We start from the raw sequence: 27950 nt of genomic DNA on the forward strand, positions 1-27950 counted from the left end.
ATTGATTGGTCGCATTAAATCGACATTGTTGTTGACCACACCGGGATCTTGTGGATGGGATAGAATGCTTGATTGATGGGGTCCGAACCGTCCGATTGGCGGTCAAGCGACGTTTGACCAGGCTCACGTGTACAATTTTTTAAATAATTTATTAATTATATTTAAACTGAGTTGTGAGAAGATGACGTGGCAGTCATAAAATTTCTACCAAAATCACATCGAAAATTAAACTTCTTAGATTAATCATTTGTATGACACTTTCAATCATAATCATTACCATCGAAATCGAAATCTATTGATGTCTCTCTTCAATTTAGTCGGAATTTTAAATCATCTAAGTGTGAGCAAAAAATGACTATTGATATCAGGATCTGAAGTTGTCTTCCTTTCGATACAACAGCTTACTGACAAGCAATCACTGCTCATCTCTAACACTGATCGGGTAAGTTTCATTGCATCAACCTAAACACAAGAATAAAGCATAACATATTGTATATATGTACATAATTATTTCAGATGTTCTAGTTGTGCTGGTAAATGGTTTTATAACGTCTGAATAGTATAATACAAATGGTAGATGGTGCAGCTGAAGACTGCTTGGATTCTGACATATTATATATATATATATATATATATATATGTCATAATAAGATTATTTTATTTAGGGTTCCATCAAGTGTCCTGCTGCTCATTTTGCCTTGCGCATGAAGCAACCTATAGATTCATCTCATCAACACTCTTCTCTGCAAGGTGCAGACTTCTTTGCTTTGATGTCCACCAAAAGGATCATCATATCAGCGCATCCCAAGACCCATGTGAGCTATTATCCCTCAATCTCCACCTTTTTGTAGGATTCCATTATTAGGGGAAGGAAACTATTCTATTTCCATCATTTCATGCGACAAAAAGATCAATGATCCAAACCCCCCTACCTTCTATATATTCATTCAGCAACATAATTCTATTTTGTTGGTGCATATTCTGCCATTAGTTCTTGACGAACTGGGAGGTGTCTGGTTTGCCTTTAACTTTTTCATGTCCAAGTTCTGTTCACCATGTTTCTTTCATGTTTAGTCAGCTTGGGTTGCTCGGAATGTGCAGAAACAGCTGCGGGACGCCGTTCCCTGCTTTTGCTTTAGTAGCTGAACCACTGTAATCCAACGGTGTGTGGAGCTCTCTCTCTCTCTCTCTCTCTCTCTGTTAGTGTGTGTGTGTGTGTGGAAGAGGTAGCTTGATGTAGCATATAGGTCTAAAGCTGTTCTTGAGAGTGGGTGTGGGTTTGCTTTGAGAACCTTCTTGATTTCCTCATAGGCTTCAGTCAAAGCAGAAAAAAGGCATTCTAGGATGTTGATCTCTTGAGAAGATCTTCTATAGATCAAGAACACAAACTGTTTCTTCCCTTTTTGAACTCTTCTTGTTTCCTAGTTAGCATCTCTCCTTCCTTTCTCTTTTTTCCTCCTCTTGAATTCAACTCTTATTTTATTCCTGAATTAAATCTCAGATTGGTTTTAATTGCTGTCACTTTTGTTCTACTTCCCCATCAGTTCTCTTCTTCCTTTTGTGGGTTGTCTATTGCCTCCTCTATGCATGTCTTCCTTATGTTTCAGTTGCAGGAACATACCGATGGTGTGCTTCGACTCCAAATGACCATCTACAGTCGATTGAAACCCTACCAGCAATTCCAACATCAAGCAAGAAGGTATAGAATCTCGATGCTCATGAGGTAGCCATGAACTCGAGCTCTATAGGTTCAGTCAGCAGTTCCAGCCTCATCGACGCAAAGCTCCGAGAGCACCCGGTGTGTGGATCCATACGCTGTCCTAGCTGCGGCCACAAGCTCGATCGGAATCTGGTATGGAAATTACGATTTATCTGCATTTCCCTTAAGCTTTTCAACGTCAAGCAATGCGATGGATGAATCATCTCCTACGATTATGGTCGATGATGCAGGGCTGGGTTGGGTTGCCTGCCGGAGTAAAGTTCGATCCGACAGATCAAGAGTTGATAGAGCACCTAGAAGCGAAGGTTAAAGAAGAAGGTTCAAGATCCCACCCCCTGATAGATGAGTTCATACCCACAATTGAAGGCGAAGATGGCATCTGCTACACCCATCCTGAGAAGCTCCCAGGTTAGATCAAGTATTACTTTACGTCTTTTACTCTCTCTCTCTCTCTCTCTCTGTGTGTTTGAATTCTCTGCCCTTCTCGGTCTCACCTCTCAATATAGTTGTATCTGACAAGAAAATTTGAGCTTCCTTCCTCCATGGGTCATACCTAACCTCACTGTCTTCTTGGCCTCGACTCCAGGGGTGACAAGGGATGGCCTGAGCAAGCACTTCTTCCACAGGCCATCCAAGGCCTACACCACAGGAACAAGGAAGAGAAGGAAAATCCAGTCAGAGAGTGACCTTCATAGGGGTGAGACCAGGTGGCACAAGACAGGGAAGACGAGGCCTGTCATGGTCAACGGGACGCAGAAGGGGTGCAAGAAGATACTGGTCCTGTACACCAACTTTGGGAAGCACAGGAAGCCTGTGAAGACCAACTGGGTCATGCACCAATACCACTTGGGGGAGTTAGAGGAGGAGAAGGATGGGGAGCTCGTGGTATCGAAGGTGTTTTACCAGATCCAGCCGAGGCAGTGGTCAGATAAGAGTGCAGCAGCCGTGGAAGGGATGAGCCAAAGAAGGGATAGTGAGGTTCTTAGCAAGAGAGACGAGTACCTGTACAGTTCCATGGGGAGGCACCAGCACGTGAAGCCTGATAACTTTAGCTTTGCTCCTTTCGCAGAAGGTTTTAATGAGGTAATCTCTCCACAAGCTTTTATTTGAATCGGTTCTTATGTTTCATTCTGTTCATCCATTTTCTTGAGTTTGAAATGCAATTTTAATCGACCAAACTTAAATGATCGATCGAGCAATAATCTGCAACACAACTTATATGCACGTATGCGCAACATTCATATAAGTGCACTGTTCCAACTATCTTCTTCCCACCTTCCCTACCAAAAACTACACAAGACAAACACACTAGTAGAGAGTTGGGAAAAGAGAAAAGGATTTGAGCTGCAACCCGTTTGACGAGCGTGCATGCAACAGGTGGCCGTGGGAGAGGCGTCAGATGAGCATGCAGAGCACGAGCGCCATGTTAGACTACCACCACCACCACCGTATCATCATGTGGCCCGACAGCAGCAGCAGCAATGGCGGATGGCAACCGCTACTGCGGCTTTCCACAGCAGAAGGCCGCCTATGAATCCCATCTCCAAGTTTGTCCCGACTCCGCTGCAGCAAACGTCGATCGTTCTTGAAGACCCGTATCAAGTCCCGAGGATGCTTCTTCAACCCGATAAATTTCTGGTATGGCAAGCCAGTTTGGTAGATTTGATCTCTTCCGGCCTCCGATGCTTCGTTCTTTTGATTTCAGTAAATCTTTATATTAGAATCCAACAAGAGATAAAACTTATGAGTGGAATCTTTGTTGTCTTCTCTTTTGTGAATGTTGGGTGTGTCGGTCTTCCTCTAGATGATTACTTCTCGAGAAGAACTGACAATTTACATTGTTGGGAAATTAATTGTGAACAGCAACAGAAGCTGGACCATCATAGATCTACATCTGGCCTGGAAGAACTGATTATGAGTTGCACCTCAGCTGGAATTAAAGGAGTAAGTATAAACATCAATCAAAATTACTTGCAGCTAAGACCAAAAACCAGTCGAAGATAAGATCTACTGCTCCAAGTAACAAATGTGACAAGGAAGCAGTTTGATTCATTTCTATCTTTTTACCTAAGCATGCAACTAAGATTGAATCAGGAACTTTTGTTGGTTGGCTCTGTTTCCATCACACTAAACCCTCACAGTGTTAGAGAACATGTCAACACTCTTGTATATTTATCTTCGAAAGGAGAAAGGAAAAGGAAACAAAAGACACTTTCCTACTTTTCTTGTCCACAGATTTAATATCTATTGCCAAAGTCAAGTCAAAATTTTGTTCATCTTCTGATTACCTTTTGCCATCTACTATGTTTGTAGTACTGTAGCAATATCCTGAGTAAATTAGACCATAGGTTCAAGAATACATCTTCTCCCTTTATTTGGTCTAAAGAAGACAAGAACATGGTGAAACTTCTATATGAATATGATAGTAATATAGCCAAATATATTCTACTTTTTTTACTTTGGAATACTCTCTCTTGCAGGAGACCTCAACTCCAATCTCTCAAGAGACAGCATGGCAGTACTCATACTGGTCTCCTGCCAACCCGGATCATCATGGGTGATGACCAAGAAGAGGATAAGGCAGGAAACCTAACAAAGCATCATCGCTACTCTCATCAGCGGCTACGACTCTTCCGGTTACAGCATGAGAGAGTGAAAGAGAACATGTTGCAGATTTGGATAAGGAGCTGAAGCCTCAGGTCAGTCGAGGGAGAGCAGAAAACAAGGAGGAAAGCTGCTGTTGTTTGTTGCCAGAAGAAGGATACACACCTGGAATAATTCCCTGCATGCAAATCATCATCAACTAATGCTAGTGCTTGATTGTTTTAATTGTAACCATTACTAATATGTTGATTTTGTTTTTTGTTTTTGGCTTTGTTGTTCATGTGCAATTTTTTTCCTTATATATTAAAAAGGAGGAATGGAGAAGACAAGAAGAAGAAGAAGAAGAAGAAGAAGAAGAAGAAGAAGAAGAAGAAGGTTTTCTGAAACAACTGCTTGCTCTTGTAATTGTTTGTCAAAATTGGCTTCTGGGCAGTGAAGAGTGGATAGTCTTTTTTCCTACTTCTTCAAACTTAACTGTAGCTATTAATTAAAATGGTAAAGAGGTTCATCTCATGTATTAACTCACTTCATTATCCTTTTTTCTTTATATGATTTTGATTATTATGTAATGTATTAATTTTTCTTTAAACTTGTTGTTGGAATATTCTTTACACCTTAATATTTGGATAATTTCTGAAAGATCATAGAATAGTAATTAGTAGCCATTTATATATACATCTGCCTCCCCAGTGATGTTCTACATGCTTGCCCAGTTACTACAACCTGTAGAAAGAAAACCCTAACCCTAATGCGCCCCCTGGCATATGTGCACATCCTAAACATGCTAAAGACTACTTTAGGAGGAATCAGATTCGGTTCTTTTTCTACAAGATGCCAAGTAAGTAGATTGCTGGTATCTATCTGCCTTTAGTCGATTGAAGAGAGAGAGAGAGAGATGGGAACGTGCATGGTGGTCTCTTTCCACCATTTTTATTTGCTTTGGACGTGCATGAAAGGGAGATTTGTCGAAGTTTCTTCGTAGTTTCTTAGCTGCACTGAGCATAAACAGTTTGAGGTGAAGTGACATGAATGCCTTTTCTTGCTTGCTTCTGTCTGCACATTCCCTCCACATAAATAATATCAAGAAAGATATCAAATATATTTGCCTGCCTGTTTCAAAAGAAGGTCGGCACTTATCAAGAGATATCCAAGTATTCTATTGCAGGGTGTTTGTTAGTCGGATAAACCCTAAATCTGGTGAAAGTACCACAGACTTCATGCATGGTGTTGGATTTTTATACTGCAACTTGACCCAGAACGCAGTTGCAGCAAGATCTATGCATCTACGAGTATGAAGAAGAACCAATTCAAGTTCCATGAATCTTAGTTCCCGTGGTTTAAACTCGAGAACAGGCTTTAGATAAAGCGAAGGGTGCGTTTGTCTTTCCAATCATTAAAGAATCCTTATGGACTACTGGGACAATGGATGCCTTTAGATCATCTTCAATCTTGAGCCAAACACAGCATTTGCAACGTGTACATGTGTGTGTGTGTCCCTCCCCAACAGGAGACGGAAAAGGATGCCATGCCTGTTCATTTCCTCCTAAAGGCATTAATGCCTCTCTCTCTCTCTCTCTCTCTCTCTCTCACTCTCTCTCTCTTCTCACAGTCTCTCTCTCGAAAGGGCATGGAGGGCTCACCAGATTCGGTCCCATAAAGAAATTGCAGGAACAATTGTGTGGTGGTGGAGAGAATAATAGAACATGGGTTTCCTTTGTGGATTCTGCAAATGATCCGCCCTTTGGGTTGCTTCTCTTTCCCTAATGCCTTTGGTGTATCTCCAATCCATCATACTTGCATATACTTTTAGGATTAGGCATAAAGACATTTAATGCTACTGATGAGCACCTTCATTGCACCAATGAACAAAACCTGGATTGAAAACAGTGGAAGAGGAATACTAAGATACATTCTTCTTGTTGCAGGATGACAGAATGCATTGCCACCTTTCAAGATTTTACTTTGCATCAAGTGGAATTAAATTGGCAATTAACCTTTCAAAGTACGAAAGGTTAGTGTTCCAGTCATGCGAGGAAAGGAACAGAACAAGATATTTGACCAAAGCTTGTTTGGGTGATATATCAGGATGTCCTCCCTCTTTGATGATTGTGATATATCAGTTGGTAGAGCTCGTGTTCGTGTACACGTGTGCGTGCGGACCGTGATTTGATTGGGCTCAAGTATTGTTGGGCCTTCGACATGTGGGATTAAATCAGAAGATTGGGAGGCTCATCTGAGTCACATTTTCTTGCATATTTATAATATTCTTGCAAGATATGTGACGTTTCATGTGCGTGATGGAAGTCCGTCACACTTCACCGATGTCGTCTCCTCCTCCTCATCTCACTCCACCTACACCGTTATCTCATTCTCCCACTTCGTCACCTCCTCCCCGACTCCCTCTGTTATTCCAAAAAATATATTAATTTTTATATAAAAATATCCTTAATTATCCCAAAAACACTATCAAGTTCGAGTTATACTCAAATTATGTTTGAATTACACTCATTCACAAAACATACTAAACATTTTTTAGTAAACAATATATTAAATCTATATAAAATTTTTAAATTTTTCATAAAATAAAATTATCTTAAATTATTCAAAATAATTGTTAGACTAAGTTAAAAATTACACTCATTCGCATAACACATTAAAAATATATTAATTTTTATATAACATTATCATAAATTCTTCATAAAAATAATAAAAATCCTATATTTCCTAATTTCCTATATTGACTTAATTATATTCGAATTAAAATATTTTAAATTTGATGACCTAACCTATTTTAATATTAATATTTTAAAAGATGTTTTTAAAATAATTACTTATTAAAAAATTACTAATTGTTTTATTTTATGATAAATTTAAAATAAATTTCTATAAAACTTAATAAATTCTTGGAATGAATGTGACTCAAATATAACCTAGATATAATTTGAATATAACGAATCCGACTGAAAAGATTCTACCTGAATCGACTTGAAAAAAAACCAAATTAACCAGATTAAATAGCATTATCACAATTTTTGGGGGAAAAAAAATGCAACCCTTAGATTAAAAAGGATGCCATCCAACAAAAGCATATTATTAGGGTTTTTTTTGGTAAAAATGCCCATTAATCTATTGATTAACTTTACCTATTGATAAGAATGGAAACATGACATACAAAGTTGTCATGCGTTCTAAATCTATGGGAGGCACCAATCAGGATAGCACAAGGAAACAGGAATTAAAATACATTTGTAATGTCTTCGAACATCACACTTGGGAGAATACAAAAGGATGAACTAGCAATACAAAGGAGCTGACGCTCAGATCAACGAGATCTCTAAAACCAGTATGATACGTTGTGAACCACACCGACAAAAAGAGTGCACGTCTACCTCAATCCGATCGAGCTCTTTATTTGCGGTACCAACTTTGGTCAAATTAATTTCCCGAGAGTTAGAACCTATTTGTGACATCAGTGGTGGTCTAAAATCAATTTTAAAGCCAGATTATGATTGGACCTCAATAGAGGCCTCGAGGAAATGAAACTCTTGACATCATTTGTTCTTACATCAAACAAACAAATCATCCTTCTGAGACAACTCAAAAAAGTATCTTACCAAAAAATAAATCCTTGCATGTGGTGTTCACTAGCCAAACCAAGGTGGAAAAAATAAACAAAGAGACTAGTTGATTACCTCATTTCTTCTTTCCAGCCTTGGCAGCATCTCCAGCCTTTGTCTGGATGGGGTAAAATGAGAACATCTTTAGTTAGGCGGAATAGTAGCAAGCTATATAGAACATCATAAAAGAAAAAGAAAAAACAAATTCACAGCACACCAACAAGTAACAAGCTACCATAAGACTTGTCAGTTGCTGGTCCACTGCACCTATAATAGTACAAGTCTAATACTTGATCTATCAGAAAACATTTCTAATGATGTATACTGTAAAAAGTTGAGAAGCTTGGACAGTTCACCTTCTTAACACCGCGGACCTTCTTCGCCCTGTTCTTCCTTTCCTTCATCTGCTTCCTTGATTTTTCTACCTTTTTTGCAAGCCCATTCTGTCAAAACACCATACGCAGATCAAAAATAGTTCTAAATTCACTGCAAAAAGTAATCATAGTACTTAAACAAGAAAAACCAACAAACGACAAGAAACAAAGTTACAAAAATAGTTGTGTTATATAGTTAAAAAATAAGCATAGTTGCACATTGTCGTCCTGCTAACAAGAAAAACATTGTCGTCCTGCTAAGTAGACAAAGACACCATAGTCAAATATAATATCCAGAGTCTAATCATGGAAATAAAAAATTCTGGCAGCTTTAACCATAAAATAGTGCACATTACACATAGTTACAAAATAAAACCTATATGACAGGTAAGCACCTACTCGTTTGGACATGGCATATGATCATATTATCAAGGTGACTTTTGGTCCACCAAAGGAACAACCCATTATTTTGAAAGCAAAAATCAGTGTAGCACCTCGCAAAACCTCCAGGTAAAGCGTTTTGATGAAGTGCTACCGGTCACTTGCCTGAAACGAGGCACCTTGGGCGAGCACCCGAGTGACGACGTGTCTGGGTTTGTGCCTAGTTCTGAACAAGCAAGTCACCCCCACCCACCCATTTTGTCTTCAAAGTGAAACCCTACATCCATTCGTCCACAGCTTCCTTTGTAGTCGCTGCCTTCGTCTGCAACTTCCTCTGCCATTGTCGCCTTCGTTCGTAGCTTGCTCCATCGCCGCCGCCTTCATCTGCAACTTTCTCTGCCATTGTTGCCTTCGTCCATAGCTTCCTCCAATGCCACCGCCTTCGTTTGCAACTTTGTTTACCACCCTCTCCTTCCCTCACCTTCCTCCATATATTTTTAATATTCTAGAACGCCTAACACCTCGAGTATTTTGGGACCTTAGCGCATAGCGCTTTTAAAAACCAAATTACCGAAAACCTAAGGAGTTAGGTATGGAGATACTTCTGAACTAGTCAAGACATTCATCACGTAGCTGAGATGACTATGCCGACAACAGTTTTTAGAGAATGAAATGAGCATTCAAAAGCACAAACAAAGACACCATTTGGATCATAGTTTATAGGATAATGTAGATATATAGGTTTGGGGATTTCCATGTGATAGCTCCTATTTCTATAAAGGGAGAAAGACCTAGATAAACAATCTGATCAATTACCCTAATCTGGACGTAAAACATATCAATCCATCTTAACAACCAAATTCACCAGGTGTCCATTTCTTTGGAACAAATTCAATTAAAATTAGCAATCTTATGTTCAGTACATCAAGTATGACAAAGAATGACTAACCATGACTGCTGAATGTAATCACCAAAACAAAAAAAATACTGCAACAATCCTATGAATGATGACTTCCAGCATTACCAAGAAAAAAAAGATATGCATGTAAAAAAGTGAAAATCTAGTATGTAAGCATTACAAAAGGCTATAAGTGAAAAAGGGCAATCAAGAATGCAAATATGTTTTGCTTTGTATCTCAAGAATATTAACACTCTAGCACAAGGCATAACCTCAGGGCATGGTTGGCTATAGGGAAACATGAGAAGATGGCAACTTGTACATGATCAAAATCAACTTCCTTGGAGGAATTTAAAAGTGGAATTTAAATCATCCAACCCAAACACAAGGAAACTGCCGCCCACTTAGGAAGTGTACTTAGTTGAGCAATTTCTTGACCACGAAAGCGCCCAAACCATATAGGACAACAATAATGTCAACTGATACGAGATAATAGAAATTCCCAAGTAGAAGGTCTTAAACGACTAAGGGCAGAAAAAACAGTTCAGTGAGCAACCACGGATCAAAACAACAAACAAGCAACTAAAATAGTTCGATGAGGCATGGATCGGAGAAATGGAGGCATACCCTAATGAGCCGATACTTGGGCTCGTACTTCTTGGCGTTCTCCACGGTGTCGTAGATCAAACCGAAGCCGGTCGACTTCCCTCCTCCAAAGTGCGTCCGGAATTTGAACACAAAGATCGTGTCGGGATCCCTCACTTCGTACAGCTTCGCCAGTTTCTCTTTCAACTCAGCCTAGAACATCACCAAGCACAGAACAAATGAATTCGACGAAAGGAAATCGGCGAACAAATCCGGGTCGATACCAAACCCTAAACGAGAGGCATCAAATGGAGAAATCGCATACCTTGGAGACATTGGCTCTTCCGGGGTGAAGGACGTCGATGACCTGAAACCGATCGAAGAAAGATCAATAAGGGATCGAGATGGGGCATTTTCCACGGAAAATCGAAGAAAAGGAGACGGCAGGAATTGATGGACCGACGAATTGCTTCCTGGAGAGGAGGCGATTGGTCATAAACTTTCTGGTCCGGATGGTGACAGCCTTCGTATCCGCCATTTTCTGTTGCTCCTGTCTACAGCGAGCGGCGACGGAGAAGAAGAAGGCGAAGCGGCTGACACATACGAAACCCTACGACGAATCAGCGTTTGCTGCTTATATAGGCGTGCCGCTCGGTGTCATGTTATTGGGCCGAGATTATGCTCGTGAGCCCATAACTAAATTGGGCCATTTGTCTATGTCTCGGGTCATCTTAATGGGCCGATATTAGGCCCATATCATTGTCATCTTTCTCGAGTTTATCTCAATTGGAATGTGTCGGTTTTTATAACATGATCTCATTGTTTTCTTGCATTAAAATGCTGAAATGTGTTTGGTTTATGGGCCAAATTATCATGTTTGTATGTAAACTTTTTCCTATGACAAGGATTGAAGATACGAATGAAATCCCTATCAAATAACATAATAAAGAAAAACTTTGATTTTTTATGGTTTAGTTGTAGCATAAGTTAAACGTTGTTATGGTATAGAAAGGTAGCAAATCCTTTGAGCAATATCACATCACTACAAGAACATTACAAATCATGCATACTATCAAAGTGAGGAATACTAATTATGTCAATGAGCCAACCTAAAACTTTGATGTTGTTATAATCGACCCAAAACGTTATAAATTTTGTAGCCGCATAAATTTGAGTTTTTTTTTTTTTTTTATCTTGTATGTGTGCCATGAACTTAATTATTTTTATTTAAAGTCATAATATTTTTATATGTCTGTTTATAAAGGATTAATCTCTTCGAAATCTTTTATGATATTTTAAATATATATATATAATAATTCGAGTTAAAAGAAATATTTAATTTTAGATTTCATAAATAGACATTTCAGTAAATACTCGATAGACACTATAAATTACAAATATAAACGTAATAGACTCTCTAAATGATTATACAATAAAAGATCTAGGATTATATATATCTTTTCTTAATCAAGTTGATATAATTATTAATTAAAAAGAGGAAAAAAAATAAAAGCTCTAGTGTGAGTCTTCCACTAATATAGGTTTATCGTCACAAAAATAAAAATATTTTTTTACTACTTAGATCCTAGATTAGGGAGTAACCTTATCATCACAACAAAAAAAAGCATATGTGCATGCACAAGAATATTCGAAGCTGGAAAAAGAAAAAAAGAAAGAGAGAAAAGGAAATAGAAATTACTAGCATTGTTGTTCATTATCAGCTGATTTTTTTGTTCTTTTTTTAATGTAATAAGGAAGGTAGAAGTCATCCTCATCACTAAGAAGAAAATGACTTGTTCTAATCTTAAGACAACATATTGCCAAAAAAGTGAAAATTTGAAATTGACTTGAGATCTTCTAGAAATTTGAATTATATGGATTAAGTAGCCTATATACAGAGAGAGAGAGAGAGAGAGAGAGAGAGAGAGAGAGAGAGAGAGAGAAGTAATGGCTACTTAGTGGTGTTATGGATCAAATAATTTAATGTTAGTGCACTAAATTGTGAGCTACTTGTGATTGATTAACATAAGAAAAGTAATGGCAACTTCTCACAAAGTAACAGTCCATTAGCCATGGGGGGTTGGCAAGCATGCTGTACAAAGTTAAAGCAACCAAAAAAGGCAAGATTTATGGTCCCGAAAGTCTTTTGCTTTCAACAAGGAACAAATATATGGACAGGTCTAATCATGTTGCTCTCATCATCAATCCACCTACTTCAATTCTCCATTCTATGTCTAGAGATTTTAAATCAGTGCAATGGCAATGAAAAGGAGACAACAGCTTTGTGAGTTCTACAACCTCCAATTCATTTCACCCTCTTCTTTGCAGCTTGTGGGCACTGCAATTATATATTTAATGCTACATACATCATGAAGTAGAACCAACTTGAATCACATGAAAAAGCCTTGCAAATGGGGGAGCATCATTGTGTTTGATTCCCAAGAATATATATTTCCTGGAGGGGTGGTTGCACATATCCAGATGTGCATGAATGCATGATTGTTGTTTGCAACAAGAGAGGTGGAATTGGCAATGGCAAAAGAGATTTTTGCTAACTATGCATGATATTGCAAGTTTGTGTGTAGCAAAAGAACAATGCCTCCAAAGACATGAATCAACCAGGAGTCTTTGGTCAACATATAATATTATAGCTGAACAATCTCACTCTCATTTAGTATAGGTTGTCACATCCATGGATGCATCAGAAGAGATGCCTGCTTAGCCAGTAGGGTTTCTTGACATTGTCAGATCAATAAATGTTATCAGTGGAAATTATCGTGTCCTTTTCCAGGATGGACAAAAGGGGTTAATGCAGAGAAAATGACTACAATACTTTTGAATTCTTGCGGCTAATGCCTGTCATTCTCTTTCGATAATGCATTTCCACTGAACACAGCTTACGACTGATGGACGAACAGCTTGTTCGAACAAGCACAAGTCTCTCAAGAACATGTTGATACTTCAGCAAGAGTTGGTGTCTAGAAACGGATCAAGATCTTGTTTCTCTAAATTCTACAAGGGTTTAAGAAGGCTTAAAAGCAGCAAGCAATCAAGAAATCCACGAAGGATCTGATGAACCTCGAGATGTTTGAGCCTACCATATTGTTCTTCAAGAGAGATGTGTACATGTCCTTCTTCTTCTTCTTGTTAGCACACACACACACACACATGTGAAGTAGAGCAATCCACTGCCTTGTATCCTTGTGAACTACTGTTGGCCTTATCCATTTGATATGACTTCCAATCACTTTGACACCACAAAACAGATGCCTTTGGCTTATGTCCTCTTTCATTTCAGGTATCCCTTTCCCATTCGTATGCGACAGTGTCGTCCCTTCCAATTATTAGAATTGTCTGATACTGCCTGGAATCTTGAAAGAAATGGAACTTCTACCAGCAGATCCTCCGAAGCAGAAGAGACAAAAGGAAATACCACAAATATTCTACTAGAATACAGAATGGAATGTTTACAAGAACGAAGCTTCTCAGTGAACGCTCGGTCTATAACCAAAGCATGAAAGGAGTTCACTGTTTGATGCATCGAAGAGGGAATAAGAAAAAGGAAAACATCTAGTTATGTACACCTCCATAGATACATATCTCCTTCATTACTGAAAGCAGAGTAGCTGTAAGCAACATAGATTGCATTCTTGTCTACGTAGAATCGTTCACAGAGAACCATCGTCTCAGGCTCGCCCCATCAATGGTTGACGCCGGTAGCGCTGGAATTCCGGCGTCATTGGAGTCCTCTGCTGAAGACGAAGCTGTTCGTAGAACCTCCTGATGAACTCCTCTGCCTTCTCATCGATATGGATGTCCACGTCGTCGTCCTCCTCCCTCGATGGGAATGGCGAGTCCGTAATCCGCAGTTGTCGCACCACCGCTGGGCTCTTCCCGAAGCTCCAGATCACCGGCGCCGGCGATGGGGATGCCACGACCGACTCGGCATCCGATAACTCGGAGTTCAGTATCTCAAATGCCTTCGCTACCGCAGCTGCATCGTAATCGTAGTCGTCGTCGTGGTAGCGGCGGCGGCGGCGGCGGCTCTTTCGCTTGACGGCACGGAAGGAGGGGTACGCGGGCGTGTTGCTGCAGCTGAACTCCACCTCCATGGGGCTGTAGAAGGAGAGGTTGGGGTCCGTGGACCGGCACGAGAAGCCCGAGAACATGAAGCTTCTGTCCTCACGCGGGTCGTGGTGGTGGAAGGTCATGAGGTTACCGAGGGCTTTTCCGGCGATCTTGCCGCGCTCGATGAGGAGGTGGAGATCCATCATGAACTTGTCCTTGGAGAGGCCCTTCCGGAGCATGTAGAGCACCACCCTCACTACGTGCCACAGCCTCTTGGCTGCTCTGGACGGCTCCATATGGACCATGCTCAGGTGCTGTCCTTTTACTTGCTTCCTTCTCTTTTCTAGAGAGAGAGAGAGAGGAGAAAGTAGAGAGGTTTTTGGGCTGAGAGAGAGGGTCGCAGGAGAGGAGTCCATTTATAGAGCATGGAAACCAATAAAAGAACGGTGATAATTGCCGAGGAAATCACTTGGTAGGATTAAACTTAGCGAGTCGAAGACATTATTAGGGTTGATTGGAGAAGGCAGCTAATTGGGCTTCTCCAAAAGGTCGGCAGCAAGGAACTGGTGACACCTATCCATCCACGTGGCAGGTAAGTGGGCCCAGACATAAATGTTGACGTGTACACCACAAAATCTGGTCTCCCAACAAAGAAAGAAAAGCATAAGAGTGACTTCATTACATTATTGGTGTGCAGGCAACCATGCATTACCATACCTCTCAATGTGGATGCTGATTTCTTACATTTCTTTTAGAATTCTGAGACCACAGCTACATATAATAAATAATATGACAGTTTTTTAGTCATTAGTTATCCAAATTTCTGGAAGTTAACTCAGTTCTGTCAATTTATGTCATTTTTTTTAGTTGAAAAGACTTTTTTTCTTGATTTTTTTTCTTCTAAATATACTTTTTTTTAATTTTTTTATTTAATATATATTTTTCTAATAATCTTTTTCATTGTCGCCGATGACTCTTTCTCCTTTCGTCGTGACACCATTGAAACGGTAGGACAGATAAAAACAATGAGACCTCGTCGAGAGAAAGAAGACGAAGACGATTATCGATAATACTCATTTGGAGAAAAGGATGATGTTAATATTTTAAGTTAGATTAAAAAGATATTATATCTGAAAACTGAAGACACGTTGGCTTTTCAAACCAAAAAATGCCTCAAAAAATAATGATTATTGTTTTTCTTGCCTCGTTAATTTCAGAATCCGCATGAAAACCACGTGCCGCAAACAGTAATACTCTTCTTCTCCTTCCTGCGGTCTTCTCCCCTTTCCGATCCACCGGGTGGGTGGTGGTGCTGCTCGGTGCCTGGATTCTCTGCAGCAGCCTTGTGTGCACTCCAATCAAGGTATTGGCGAGAAATACGCGTGGGAATATACCGGACCGTATTGGTGAGCAATAAACCAACAGTAAGAACTGGGACTCGGTCATTTCTTCGTATGAAAGAAATCAGCAGTTTGACATCTGACACCTTAACTTTCTGGAAAGAAGTGCAGACGATGATTCTTGTCTTGGTTGTGGATCATGAAAGAGACATCATCTAAGCTAGGTTGCAGTTATCTTATTCTCTTGATTAAGACAGAGGGGAAATAACTTGGCATAGAAACCCAGCATTAACTCACAGTTCATTCGACTCCCACAGCCTGCTGCTCCATGTAAGACTCAGAAACCGATGTGAATTCTGCAGGAATATCCTCTGTTCTGAGTTCTTATCCATTAGCAAAGCAAGAAGCATAGCCAAAGGGGATTCTAGCACACCTTTTCCCTGAGCAAAGCAAAACAAAAGGAAAGCATTAGTGTTCCTGAGCTGACACAAAGCATGTGAGCTCCCATTGAACTGTTTCACTGGATTACCTAAAACTGAAGAAAGCCCCTTGTCCCAACCTAGAGAAGTGCTAGTGGATTGATTAGCCAGCATTTCTAGTCTCCCTGTCAAGTCCTTCATCATATCAAAAAGCTAACAAGTTAGGTAGCTTATGATTGAGACTATAAATTTAGTAAATATGTGCAAACTGTTGTTCCAGGAACTGATCAAGCTCACCTGATATTACAATTAGTAGTTTTCATGAAAGAAGATAGGAAACTGTGCAAAAGATAGGTTGGTTGACTATGTATGTAAGTTGTGTTCTCTCTGTCTAATGCATAATTATAAAGGTTGAGCCAAAAGGTCTCTATATTTCCTACCATGACTGTACTGCTTAAGGCTGTATTGGCCACATTATTGCAAGAGATGCTTATAATACCTCTTGCTTAATAGTAAAAAAGTTGATCATTTAGATCGTAATACATGATTGAATGGGTAATACATGTTGTCTTGATTGTAGGCCAAGATGCACCTTCTTTGCAAGCAAAGTTGCAAGCACATCCATCTGCTCCAAAATAATATTAAGAACAAAGGGGGGGAGGGGGTCCATATCAATTATTCATTTCCCTTAGTATGTGGACTTTGGTCTTCTAGAGAGGATGGAGATGCAACAACGGCTAGTCTAAAAGAAGAGATAAGAGCGAGGAAAGAAAAAAAGTCTGTGTGCTAGAGAAAAGATGGATTGTGGATTAGGCAAGTGGAAAGGCAAGAAATTATTAGAACCTCACTGTTTCTAATGAGGGCTTGTCTCGTATGTTTTCCTTGGCACCATTCTTCCTTCTGTTTAAGATTCCTACAAAGGAGAAAGCTTTTGTGTTGTGTTGAATGAACAGCTCTAACTATATCTGAGTGGTTGTGTTCTATCACAAATTCCCTTCAGTGATTGTTGATGCAACAATGAAATGAATCTGCTTTTGGATTTGTTGAGTATTAAGGAATTACTCATGGAGTTGGTGATTGTGCTTCAGAAGCAGAGAGTAGAATCTCACTCCAAATTCTTACTTTCTGCTCAACTCTGAGATTCCATATATGCTGCTTCAGATTCTTGTGACAGGAAGCATGTTCATGGTAAACTGAGGCCTTGCAATTAGCCATTTGCAGTGCTTTTCTGAAGCAAGAATATAATATCAGTTTGGTGATTTTGTTCCTGGATGACACAAAACCTACACTGTGGGAATGGATTCTGCTAGTGCTACCATCAGCAGCAGCTTCAAATGATTCCCCCCTGTGCAGGCTTTCAAGGGCAAGTGAAATCAAGCTGTAGGGTGTAAGATGATACAGAGAGAGAGAGTAGATTGAAGGATGATCTTCCCATGCAAAAGAAGGCCATGTTGCCCTGCTTAGGCTGTGGCCACTGAACAGGTCATCACTAAGCCCATCAAGTGTTGATTATGAAGCTATTTGCATTTAACTATTAATAGTATACTATCTTAGACAAATTTTTTTTTCCTTTACAAAGGCGATTTAATCGTCTACTTATATATAGAGGAATAATTATAAAAATCATCTGTTTTAAAAGGATATATATATATATATGCAATTTTGTCTTTATTTTTGGCATAATAATCATATTTACTTGCCTAAAAGAAAGGCCAAAGATTGCATGGGCTTGTGATGGGCCGTTAACAACTTGGATTAAGCGACGCTAATCTTGTCTTTTATTGCTTGGATTAGGGCCGTCGCATGTCGCTGCGACACTCTCGGCAATTCCCACTCCCTTTCCCCTTTCCTTCGATTTCCACGCGTCCTTGTCCCGGTCCCTCCCCGGCAGCTGCACTAGGGCTTTATTTCCGGCCCAAAAAAAGGTCCTTCAGATCGACGGTACCTCCTTTCTTTCTGGTTTTTGTTGTTCGATGAAAATTCGGCAGGATATCCCTTTCGTTTGTTGAACTTGTATTCTTTCTTTCCCCTTAAATCAACATTTGGCAAACCCTCTCCAGGTTCTTTGAATGTCGAGCACAAGGAGAAGAGAATCGACCGCATATGATGGCGTGCTTGATGAAAACCCTCCGGAATCGATTTGTCAGTTCAAATCTGACACAAATACTTGCACTATGATCGAGTTAAAAGTAATTATCTCGGACAGGGCACCAGATGGGTTTCTTGGTGTATTTTTGTGGAATTCTGTGCCAATCAATAAACCAACAAGCAGTCGAGAGAGAGTGATGATGATGAGCCAAGCTGTGAATTTGGCAAAAGGTGGGTCGCATTTATATATATGTTTAGATTCCATCGTTTGTTCACAGTTTGATCTTTTATCTCTGGTCTGCATGCAAATAGGTGCCAAGTTTTTGGCAGTCTGAATCATAATTAGTGATGCTGTTACATTAGAATCTTCGTGAACCATGGCAAGACTCTGATGTTCTTTGTGAATTGGCTAACCTGGAATTTTCTTTGTGGGAGAAAAAACTTGTGATTTTGTGTTTCCTTTGTTTACTTTTTCTTTCTTTGGCTTCTTTCTTTCTTGGCTCTGTGGTTCTTACTCTGTAACCTTTCATCGATTTGAAATGATATATACTTGTGGGTGGGGGTTCTCCCTTCCATCTTTCTATGAGGAAAATAAATAATAGTCTCTTTGCTGTAAAGTGATAATTAGCTTTCAGCTGGAATTCCAGCTTTCACCAGAGATTAAAAATAGCTAGAGAGAAGGTTGAACTATAAATATATGGTATGAGGATCAATGCTGACTTCCATTTTGCTACTAAATTCATGGATAATTATTAACTGAACAAATTGAAGGCCTTTCAGGTGTTTCCTCCATAAATTATCATGTGTGCACACTCAGGTGAACTTGCTCAATCAGCAGAAGGACCATTGATTTTTCTGAAGCTTGGATATCCTTCTGTTAGCCAGAGTCCAGTTTCACCACCTGGAAATATCTCAGCAAGGGGACAAGATCATCTGAGTCCTTTTTGGCAATAGTTTGGAAGAGGTTCAGGTGAGTCAATCCATAATATGTTTACAAGATAAAGAATACAATGTTCTTGTAATTTTCTGAGTCTTTCTTCATGCATCATTAATCATGAAGTAGAAACATTAGATACTTAGTAAAGACTGTTATTGCTGTTCAATTTTACCTTGTGAAGTTATCATGGACTGGCTTAGCATAAATCACAAAACTTTAATGTTTTGAATTACTATACACAGCTTTACTTTGCAAGCAAAATGGTTGTTTCCATTATTTTTCCTACTCTAATGAAACAATCTAGATCATCCATGATACATGCAAGTTGTCTCCTCCATTGTTAAGTATCTATTTTTTTGTGCTGTGGCCACACACTACCAGCATGCCTGAATCATCCAACAGCGGATGCCACCCTTTGTACACAATAATGTATCAGCTTCTCCTTTGGGAAACACCAGCATTTGTGTAAGAGAAACCTAATCCTCCTGATAGCAACCGACTCTAGAGCTCATTGGACATCTGAACTAGATAAGGAGAGCTCACTGGGGAAGAGGATGACCCATATGCTTTGAAAACTGAAACATAGTACAGTAACACAAACAGTGCCACACACGAGAAGAGGAACCAGTGAACCAGGAGCAAAGGGCCAAAGGGAAAGCGAAGGAGAGTGTGAGGGAGGAGGCAACCAAGCGTGCTTGGTGTGACTAAGACAGCACTACGAGGGAAAGGAAGAGACTGGTAGGGGTGTGGGTACAGAAAAAGGCTGCGTACGAGAGTCAATCAGATCTGGGCTCTCATGATGTCTCCCACCTTTCCCTTGTCTTCCTTTCCTTGCATATTCTCTTTGCCGAAGGCACTGAATGAAATCAGAGCCATGGCAGATTCGCAGCCTTGAACGAAGGCCATCCATGTCCAGGGTTGAACAGGCCGGAGGTCTTCTCTTCGTGCTTGAGGCTTGTATAGGGTTGCAGAGTCCGCTTGTGAATCTGATGAGATGATCAGAACTTTTCTACTCACAAGCATGATGATGATGATCAGATCATGATCATCTGTCATTCCCTCTCCATGATGTGACAAGCCGTAACACATTGATAAGACATGAGTGTGTGACGCTTCAATATTTTTATTTTTCCTTCTATTTTTTTCTTAATTGTTGGGTTCAAATATTTGTAAATAGGACAGGACACGTGAGTTTGGTTGCAGCATATGCACAGTCGAGTACAAGTGTCATCCTTCTCATCCCCCCTCCCGCACCTTTCATGTGACACGCCATCACATTCAAAATTGAGTCAAGCCCCATTATCGACATTTCCCACCCAATTCAACACCCTTTCCTGTCTATATGTATTCTCGCTTCGTTTCCAACTTTTCTCACCCATCCCTTTCTTCACGCTCGAATAGGAGAGAGAGAGAGAGAGGAGGAAAGAAAGAGATGAGGGCTTATGCTTTGCATACTCTCCTCCTGCCGCTGCTACTACTATTATCAACCCGAGCTCAAGAGCTCCAGACTCTGTTATCCATCCGATCATCCACCGACGACCCACTCCACTCCCTCTCCACCTGGAACTCTTCCACCACCTCCTTCTGCACGTGGGAAGGCCTCACGTGCGACTCTTCCTCCCGCCACGTCTCCGCCGTCCGGCTCTCCGGCAAAAACCTCTCCGGCGCGCTCCCCGCTCCGCTCCTTTCCCTCCCCTTCGTCGCCGCCGTGGACCTCTCATTCAATGGCTTCTCTGGCGTCTTCTCCTTCCCCCGCCTTGCCCCCTCCCTCCTCTACCTCAACCTCAGCAACAACAACCTCTCCGGCCCGGTCGGTTTGGTCTCCGACAGCGGTGGCGGAGGACTGTTTAGCTTGCAGGTGCTCGACCTCTCCAATAATTTCCTCACTGGGCCGATACCCGACGAAATCTTCCATCTTTCACGCCTCAAGGTCCTGGATCTTGGTGGGAATTACTTCCGAGGACGAATCCCCATCTCCATCTCCGAGCTTCGGAGCTTGCAATTCTTGACCTTGGCCTCCAATGAGCTCACCGGGCCGATCCCGGCCCAGCTCGGCGAGATCACAGCCCTCCGATGGGTGTATCTCGGGTACAACAACCTCTCCGGCGAGATCCCACCGGAGATCGGGAACCTGACGGCGCTCGAGCACCTCGACCTCGTGTACAACAATCTCACCGGAGGGATCCCCAGCTCGATCGGGAACCTGGGGAAATTACAGTACCTTTTCCTGTACCAGAACCTCTTGTCGGGCCCCATCCCGCCGTCCGTTTATAATCTGACGGCCATGATCGCGTTGGACTTGAGCCAGAACGAGCTGTCCGGCGAGGTCTCGGAGGACGTAGTGCGTCTCGAGAATCTCGAGGTGCTGCACCTATTCTCGAACCGGTTCGACGGGGCCATCCCCAGTTCGCTCGGGGCGATCCGGCAGCTCCAAGTCCTGCAGCTGTGGTCGAACCGGTTCCAGGGACCGATTCCGAGCTCGCTCGGCCTCGGAAACGACGACCTCGCCGTCCTCGACGTCTCCTCGAACAACCTCACCGGCCGGGTGCCGGAGCACCTCTGCTACTCGCTCCGTCTGGTGAAGCTCATCCTTTTCTCCAATGCCCTCCACGGCGGCATCCCCCCAGGTCTGAGCCGGTGCCGCACCCTGGAGAGGATCCGGATCGAGAACAACCAGCTCTCCGGCGAGATACCGCTGGAATTCGCCCGGCTCCCCGCGGTCTACTACCTCGACGCCTCAGGGAACGGGTTCTCCGGAGAGATTAGCCACCTGCGGTGGGCGATGCCGGCGCTGCGGATGCTGAGCATCGCAGGAAACAAGTTCTCCGGGCCCCTGCCGGAGTCCTTCGGGGGTGACGAAATCGAGCACCTCGATCTGTCCAAGAACCAGTTCTCCGGCGGCATCCCGGCGGGATTCAGGCTGTTCACTGAGCTATCAGATCTCAATCTCAGTGGTAATCGGCTCTCTGGTGCGGTCCCGGAATCGATTGGCGAGTTGAAGAGGTTGGTGAGACTGGACCTCAGCAAGAACCACCTCTCCGGCGAGATCCCGACTGGCATCGCTGATCTACCGGTCCTTAGCGCCCTGGACCTGTCAGAGAACTGGCTCTCCGGAGAGATCCCGCCGAGTTTGGGCAAGACCGGCTCGCTGGTGTCGATCAACGTCTCTCACAACAGGCTCATCGGTGGTGTCCCGGCGACCGAAGCGTTTTTCTCCGTGGAGGCAGCTTCGCTGGTCGGGAACTCGGGCCTCTGCGGCGGTGGGCCCAAGACCGGTCTCCTGCCATGCGAGGCCGCCTCCGCGAAGACGCCGTGGTGGTTCCCGGTCACGGTTCTGGCTGCGGCTCTTGTCATCATCTTCCTCTCCGTTATCTTGACCTTTCTAGCCAGAAAGTGGTGGCGAGGCGGAGAGTTCGAGATAAAGAAGGCGGAGACTGACAGTAACGTCGTCTGGGAGGTGCGGGTTTTCGACGGAACTTTGTCAACGGTGGAAGCCATCCTGAGGACCATCAAGGACGCCAAGAGTGGAGCTGTCAGCAACAGCGACGGTGAAGGGAGGTGGTTCACGGTCAGGGAGGTGAAGGAGGTGCCGGGGTTAGGATGGGCAGAGGTGACGAAGTTGGGCAGGTCGAGGCACCGCAACGTGGCCGGATTTGTTGCGGCATGCAGGTCGGAGAGTAGGTGGGTGTTTGTGTATGAGCCGACCGCCGGCGCGAGATGTTTGGGCGTCGCGATGAGGGATTTGAGCTGGAAGCAGCGTCGCCGACTCGCCCTCGGCGTCGCAAAGGGCCTCCGCTACCTTCACCGCTGCGGTTTACTCGGCGCAGTGCTGACGGCGGACACCGTGGTTTTGGACGGCGACGGCGAGCCTCGCCTTGTGCTCGACGTCGCCAACGTCCGTCCAGGTACCGAAATTAACGCAATTATGCCGTAACGCGTGTTATGACACTTGTCGGACGATAATGCCCCTAGTATATGCTGATATTTACCATGCACGTACACCAGGGGAGGCGAGGACCGATGTCTACTACTTCGGCGTGCTGCTGGCGGAGCTACTGACCGGGCGGCGCCACCACGACGGCGAGGAAGGAGGAGGCTCCGGAGGCGTAGTGGATTGGGCCCGCTACTGCTACCGCGAGCGCCACGTGGAGGAGTGGATCGACCCTGCGATGAGCGGACAGGTCAGCCAGCACAGAGATGAGATGATCGGAGCCATGGGTTTGGCTGTCCGGTGCACTTCGGCTGAGAGGCCATCCATGAAGGAGGCGGTGAAACTTTTGGTTGGATTAGAAGGGAAGACGTCATCATGGCTTTCCAAGGTTACGAGAGCCACATGGATTTACTAGCTGCTGCTTGACGCATGCATGTAAATAGTACAAGTGATGAAGACAGTAAAGTCAGAGACTTGCTTGGGGATGTTTGCATGAGTAGCTGCTAAATAATAATATGGGAAAGGTGAAGAGAGTTCACTCTCTAGGGTTCTTTGTGGGATGGGATACATCAATCAAAGCTATGTAAAGATGTTCTTCCTTATTGAAAGTCAAGATCTTAGTTGTCATTTGACCTGTTCCAAGTGAAAGGAAAGGACTCTGCTATCAGATTGTTGCTGTTAGGGTAAATAATTTTAAGCCGTGGCCTCGGGGCCAACGCGGCTTGGTTCGGGCCCGGTCGACGAGGGGATCTTTCCGAGTTGGGCTTCGACGAACGTCCGGGTCGAGTGCGTGCGGGGTCGTCGGCTCCTCCGGGGGGTGTTCCCTCGTTCGGTCGCCTAGAGGGAGGTCGTCGTCGTCTTCGTACCTGCACAAAGGTCGGGTCGGAAGTTTGGCTCGACCCCTCCGACGATCCAGTCAGTGGAGGTGGAGAGGGTTTTTGAGTGGAGCAGTCGAAGTCATAGTTTAGTTGGAGTCCCAGTCCCTCCTCCTCATTCGTTTAGAGCTCTGGAGTATTTATAGGAGTTTGATATTACTTGATATGCCCGTTTGCAGGGGCAGGACAATACCTCGTGTGGCCTCTGACGTTGCCACTGGGGTTGCGTGGAGAACCGGACCGCCGCAGGGCATGGGCGAGCCTCGGTCGATGCGCTCCCACGTCTCGGCAGAGTGCACGGGGTCAAATGCTGAGGTTGTTGGCTAAGGGCTGATGACGTTGGCGCACGTCGAGTCGGCATTAATGCTTGCTTCCTCGGGGAGTGCGTCCACCTGGCGTGGCTGACGTGGCGCGTTGCCATTTTTACCCTTATCATATTCCCCCCCGGAAAGAAGCTATGCGTCGGTCCTTGTACTGGGAGTCTGATGCATGGCTTTAGCTCTGAGATCGCCCGTTAGCTTGTCGCGGGGGGTGCGGGTATCGTGGAGGTTCCGCGGTAAAAAACGAGGGGGTGGCGTGCGCGTGGTCGCGGGAACCGAAGGCTGAGGAGCCCGCCGCAGGCGGGTTGGTCGCGAGGGCGTGTCTCGGGAGCGGGAAGCCGAGGAGCACGATGCAGGCGGGTCGGCCGCGCAGGCGTGGTATGCTAGTCATAGGTGCCCAGCAAGCCAATCACGTGAGTGATGACACGTATGACTTGATACAGAATCTTTTTGCTTATTATATTTTGGCGTATATCACTTTATAACTATTGCTGCATATATATATTGTGATGTCCTTGGATTTGTGCAATGGGAATCAGATCGTGATGAGATCACGATAATGAGATCGATTCACCTTTAAACACATATCCTAAATAATCCCGGTCATAGGTTACTCGAGAGGGACATCGTAATAACCGGATAGACTGGTGTGCTATATACCCGTCCATTTGATGGATGCAGCTGGTCTCATAGCTGCTCATGTAGGGACACTAGGGATACAATACAGGTGCTCATTGGAGAATGAGTTCACTGATTGATCCGCTTACGGAATGCTGGATGGTTGATGATGCCTTATTGTCAGACAGCAATTCCGTAGTCCTAGTGGTGTATCTGGTCCTTAGACTTGAGACACCAAGGATGTCCTGTATGAGTGCTCCACTCTTTGATACCAGACTTATAGGTTTGGCTGTCCCAGATCTAATACAGCTGGTCATTGGGAGTGGTAGTCGACCTTACGAGGGCTATTGAGTGTCGATAGAGGATCATCCACTCTCGGCGTCATGAGAGGAATATCCCATGTGTTCTTGCTCAGACAAATCCCTGGCCAGGGTCATTCGGGTTGAGAGAGAAAGAGTTCTCCGGGAGAATCCGATTAGAGCGAGACTCGAGTAGAAACTGTATGGGTCTGACAACATCATGCTCGATATACGGTCTCTGGGATATTAGATGGATGAGGGACTATAGGTACATGATAACTGAGGACAGACAGATCTAATGAATTGGATTCCCCTGTATCGTCTGGGGACTACGGCGTAGTGGCCTAATACGTCCGTAGTCGATGAGTCGAGTGAATTATTACAGAGATAATAATTCACTGAGTTAGAAGGAGTTCTGACAGGTATGACTCACTGCCAGCTCGATATTGGGCCTAGAGGGTCACACACATATGGTAGGCATTGCGATGAGTAGAGGTTCGGATATGAGATATCCAACGGAGCCCTTGTCTTATTGGATGCAGATCCAATACCCACTAGGGAAGGACCCATTAGGGTTTGACACGGGATCTCTATAAATATGAGAGATTCACAGCCTCATAGGCTAGAGTCTTTTCTTGCCTTTCCTATTCTCCTCTCCCTCTCCACCTCAGAGGCCTGGATTTTTGAGGAGGGTCGTCGCAACCCTGCTGTGTGGATCACCGCTAGAGAGGAGGACGCTTGACCTCCTTCACCCTCTCCTAAGGATCTGCAAGGAAACAGGGATATACGATCTCCCTAGGTAACACAATCTCTATACGCAGTTTTGTGTTTTGCGGATTTTTGCGCACCAATCTTCGCACGACAACGAACATATTTTTGGGAATCGGGGATTTTTGTTTTCTTGTTCTTCCGCTGCGCATATGATGTCGCCCCCATGATTTCCAACATGGTCTCGGGCATCGTGCGACCAAGGAGCACGACGCAGGCGGGCAAAACGCGCAGGCGTGTCTCGGGAGCAGGGAGCCGAGGAGCACGACGCAGGCGGGTTGACCGCGCAGGCGTGTCTCGAGAGCAGGAAGCCGAGGAGCACAACGCAGGCGGGCCGGCCGCCTAGGTGTGGTCTCGGGCATCGTGCGACCGAGTAGCACGACGCAGGCGGGCAAAACGCGCAGGCGTGTCTCGGGAGCAGGGAGCCGAGGAGCACAACGCAAGCGGGTCGGCCACGCAGGCGTGTCTCGGGAGCAGGAAGCCGAGGAGCACGACGCAGGCGGGCTGGCTGCGTAGGCGTGTCTCGGGAGCAGGAAGCCGAGGAGCACAACGCAGGTGGGCCGGCCGCCTAGGTGTGGTCTCGGGCATCGTGCGACCGAGTAGCACGACGTAGGCGGGCAAAACGCGTAGGCGTGTCTCGGGAGCAGGGAGCCGAGGAGCACGACGCAGGCGGGTCGGCCGCGCAGGCGTGTCTCGGGAGCAGGAAGCCGAGGAGCACGGCGCAGGCGGGCTAGCCGCGCAGGCGTGTCTCGGGAGCAGGAAGCCGAGGAGCACAACGCAGGCAGGCCAGCCGCCTAGGTGTGGTCTCGGGCATCGTGCAACCGAGTAGCACGACGCAGGCGGGCAAACCGCGCAGGCGTGGTCTCGGGCATCGTGCGACCGAGTAGCACGACGCAGGCGGGCAAAACGCGCAGGCGTGTCTCGGGAGCAGGGAGCCGAGGAGCACGACGCAGGCGGGTCGACCGCGCAGGCGTGTCTCAGGAGCAGGAAGCCGAGGAGCACGACGCAGGCGGGCTGGCCGCGCAGGAGTGTCTCGGGAGCAGGAAGCCGAGGAGCACAACGCAGGCGGGCCGGCCGCCTAGGTGTGGTCTCGGGCATCGTGCAACCGAGTAGCAACTTGGGCGGTGATAGGTGACTTACTGTTCAGTGACAAGCGCGCGCGCGAGAAGTCAGATCGTTTTTCTAAGGGAGCCCAGGAGGTTGCTTCTTTTGGGCGGTGCTGGGTTTCGAGACTGATGAGGTTTAAATGCCTCGGGTTTTGTATCGAGGGCGGGGGAGACGCCACGTCAGGCCGTATTTATGATGACGTGTTGTTGGGGTATTTTCGAGGCGGCGTAGGGGGAGAAGGAGAGTCGTCTTTTTGGCGGGATTTGGCCTATAAATAGCGTGCAGTTGGCCACACGCACGTCTTCTTTATCGGATTTTTTTCCCTTCTAGTGGATCTCGTTTTTTCATCGGTCGTCCTTCTTCTCCTTCCAGCATTTGGTAAGGATGGACTCTTCCTCTCCTTCCCCTTTGCCCTTGTCAGTTCTGCCGCCTTCTTCAGGCGGTGCCGGAGAGGGGGGGTCACTAGCGAGCCCTTGTTCGTCGTCGGATGGGAAAGCGGCACGAGCGCTTGAGTCGCTGATGTGGCCGCACGATCTTGACTCTAGTGTGACTGAGTCGTTGCTAGGCCATCTCCGGGGTCGCTATGGTATCCCGGAGGAGTTTTCGCTCGTCGTCCCTGAGCCGGGGCAACGGGCGTACGACCCCATCCCAAGGGGTTTTGCCCTGACCCTGGATGCCTTCGAGGCCGGGCTGCGTCTGCCACTTCACCCCGTCGTGAGCGCTTGCGTCTCATGGTGGCGTATCTCTCCTTCTCATATGGCACCGAATTCCTGGCGCTTTCTTGTGGCGTTCCTGGGGGAGTGTCATTACGCCAATATTACTCCTAGTCGGTCTCTCTTCCTTTCCTGCTTTCGCCTCTCCAAGGGATCGGGGGGCTATTATCTGTCCGCCCGGCCGGGTTTCCGTGTTAGCGGAGCTCCTTCTAGCAACAAGGGGTGGAAGGAGTGCTTCTTCTACGTGAGCCATCCAAGAGGCTGGAACTTTGGGCTCCGATGGACGGC

At 44.7% G+C, this 27950-nt stretch overlaps 4 protein-coding genes and 1 long non-coding RNA gene across 8 annotated transcripts; 2 read left to right on the plus strand and 3 right to left on the minus strand.

Moving 5' to 3' along the window:
• The first annotated feature begins 771 nt into the window (after positions 1-771).
• LOC103982297 (NAC domain-containing protein 75-like) lies at positions 772-4589 on the plus strand. 2 transcript variants are annotated; one of them, XM_065106837.1, is made up of 7 exons: positions 772-1163; positions 1614-1852; positions 1951-2128; positions 2307-2803; positions 3098-3358; positions 3584-3664; positions 4201-4589. In XM_065106837.1, the coding sequence occupies exons 2-7, from the start codon at positions 1730-1732 to the stop codon at positions 4279-4281; spliced, it is 1221 nt and encodes a 406-aa protein (XP_064962909.1). In that variant the 5' UTR covers positions 772-1163; positions 1614-1729; the 3' UTR covers positions 4282-4589. The 2 variants fall into 2 exon arrangements, with proteins under 2 accessions (XP_064962909.1, XP_018680486.2); XM_018824941.2 differs by lacking the exon at positions 772-1163 and having other exon boundaries at positions 1226-1852.
• Positions 4590-7540: 2951 nt separating this feature from the next.
• On the minus strand, positions 7541-10788 carry LOC135581366 (small ribosomal subunit protein eS24z-like). 2 transcript variants are annotated; one of them, XM_065106840.1, is made up of 6 exons: positions 10643-10787; positions 10505-10546; positions 10222-10392; positions 8298-8384; positions 8017-8059; positions 7541-7781 (listed from the first exon to the last, which is right to left on the minus strand). In XM_065106840.1, the coding sequence occupies exons 1-5, from the start codon at positions 10715-10717 to the stop codon at positions 8018-8020; spliced, it is 417 nt and encodes a 138-aa protein (XP_064962912.1). In that variant the 5' UTR covers positions 10718-10787; the 3' UTR covers positions 7541-7781; position 8017. The 2 variants fall into 2 exon arrangements, with proteins under 2 accessions (XP_064962912.1, XP_064962911.1); XM_065106839.1 differs by lacking the exon at positions 7541-7781 and having other exon boundaries at positions 7801-8059; positions 10643-10788.
• A 2821-nt stretch (positions 10789-13609) lies between these two features.
• Positions 13610-14643, minus strand: LOC135611262 (uncharacterized). The gene has a single exon (XM_065106838.1). It carries the CDS (start codon positions 14550-14552, stop codon positions 13866-13868), a length of 687 nt encoding a protein of 228 aa, XP_064962910.1. The 5' UTR covers positions 14553-14643; the 3' UTR covers positions 13610-13865.
• A 701-nt stretch (positions 14644-15344) lies between these two features.
• LOC103982294 (uncharacterized) lies at positions 15345-16161 on the minus strand. The gene is made up of 3 exons (XR_671483.3): positions 16117-16161; positions 15885-16027; positions 15345-15742 (listed from the first exon to the last, which is right to left on the minus strand). It is a non-coding gene; the product is annotated as an uncharacterized LOC103982294 (long non-coding RNA).
• Positions 16162-17813: 1652 nt separating this feature from the next.
• On the plus strand, positions 17814-23500 carry LOC135611263 (leucine-rich repeat receptor-like serine/threonine-protein kinase SKM1). 2 transcript variants are annotated; one of them, XM_065106842.1, is made up of 4 exons: positions 17814-17947; positions 18067-18325; positions 18866-22936; positions 23037-23500. In XM_065106842.1, the coding sequence occupies exons 3-4, from the start codon at positions 20374-20376 to the stop codon at positions 23375-23377; spliced, it is 2904 nt and encodes a 967-aa protein (XP_064962914.1). In that variant the 5' UTR covers positions 17814-17947; positions 18067-18325; positions 18866-20373; the 3' UTR covers positions 23378-23500. The 2 variants fall into 2 exon arrangements, with proteins under 2 accessions (XP_064962914.1, XP_064962913.1); XM_065106841.1 differs by having other exon boundaries at positions 18875-22936.
• Positions 23501-27950: the final 4450 nt, after the last annotated feature.

This window comes from Musa acuminata, chromosome BXJ2-4 (genome assembly GCF_036884655.1).
Source record: "Musa acuminata AAA Group cultivar baxijiao chromosome BXJ2-4, Cavendish_Baxijiao_AAA, whole genome shotgun sequence".
NCBI classification, from domain to species: Eukaryota; Viridiplantae; Streptophyta; class Magnoliopsida; order Zingiberales; family Musaceae; genus Musa; species Musa acuminata.

Bases quoted from the DNA above. Each gene is read 5' to 3' on its own strand.
- LOC103982297 (XM_065106837.1), top strand. From the start codon at position 1,730: ATGAACTCGAGCTCTATAGGTTCAGTCAGCAGTTCCAGCCTCATCGAC. The intron at 2,804-3,097 runs GTAATCTCTCCA...TGCATGCAACAG, and splicing joins TCGCAGAAGGTTTTAATGAG to GTGGCCGTGGGAGAGGCGTC. The intron at 3,665-4,200 runs GTAAGTATAAAC...TCTCTCTTGCAG, and splicing joins CCTCAGCTGGAATTAAAGGA to GAGACCTCAACTCCAATCTC.
- LOC135581366 (XM_065106840.1), bottom strand. From the start codon at position 10,717: ATGGCGGATACGAAGGCTGTCACCATCCGGACCAGAAAGTTTATGACC. The intron at 10,547-10,642 runs GTCGGTCCATCA...GATCGGTTTCAG, and splicing joins TCCTCTCCAGGAAGCAATTC to GTCATCGACGTCCTTCACCC. The intron at 10,393-10,504 runs GTATGCGATTTC...GTGATGTTCTAG, and splicing joins GAAGAGCCAATGTCTCCAAG to GCTGAGTTGAAAGAGAAACT.
- LOC135611262 (XM_065106838.1), bottom strand. From the start codon at position 14,552: ATGGTCCATATGGAGCCGTCCAGAGCAGCCAAGAGGCTGTGGCACGTA.
- LOC135611263 (XM_065106842.1), top strand. From the start codon at position 20,374: ATGTATTCTCGCTTCGTTTCCAACTTTTCTCACCCATCCCTTTCTTCA. The intron at 22,937-23,036 runs GTACCGAAATTA...CACGTACACCAG, and splicing joins CGTCGCCAACGTCCGTCCAG to GGGAGGCGAGGACCGATGTC.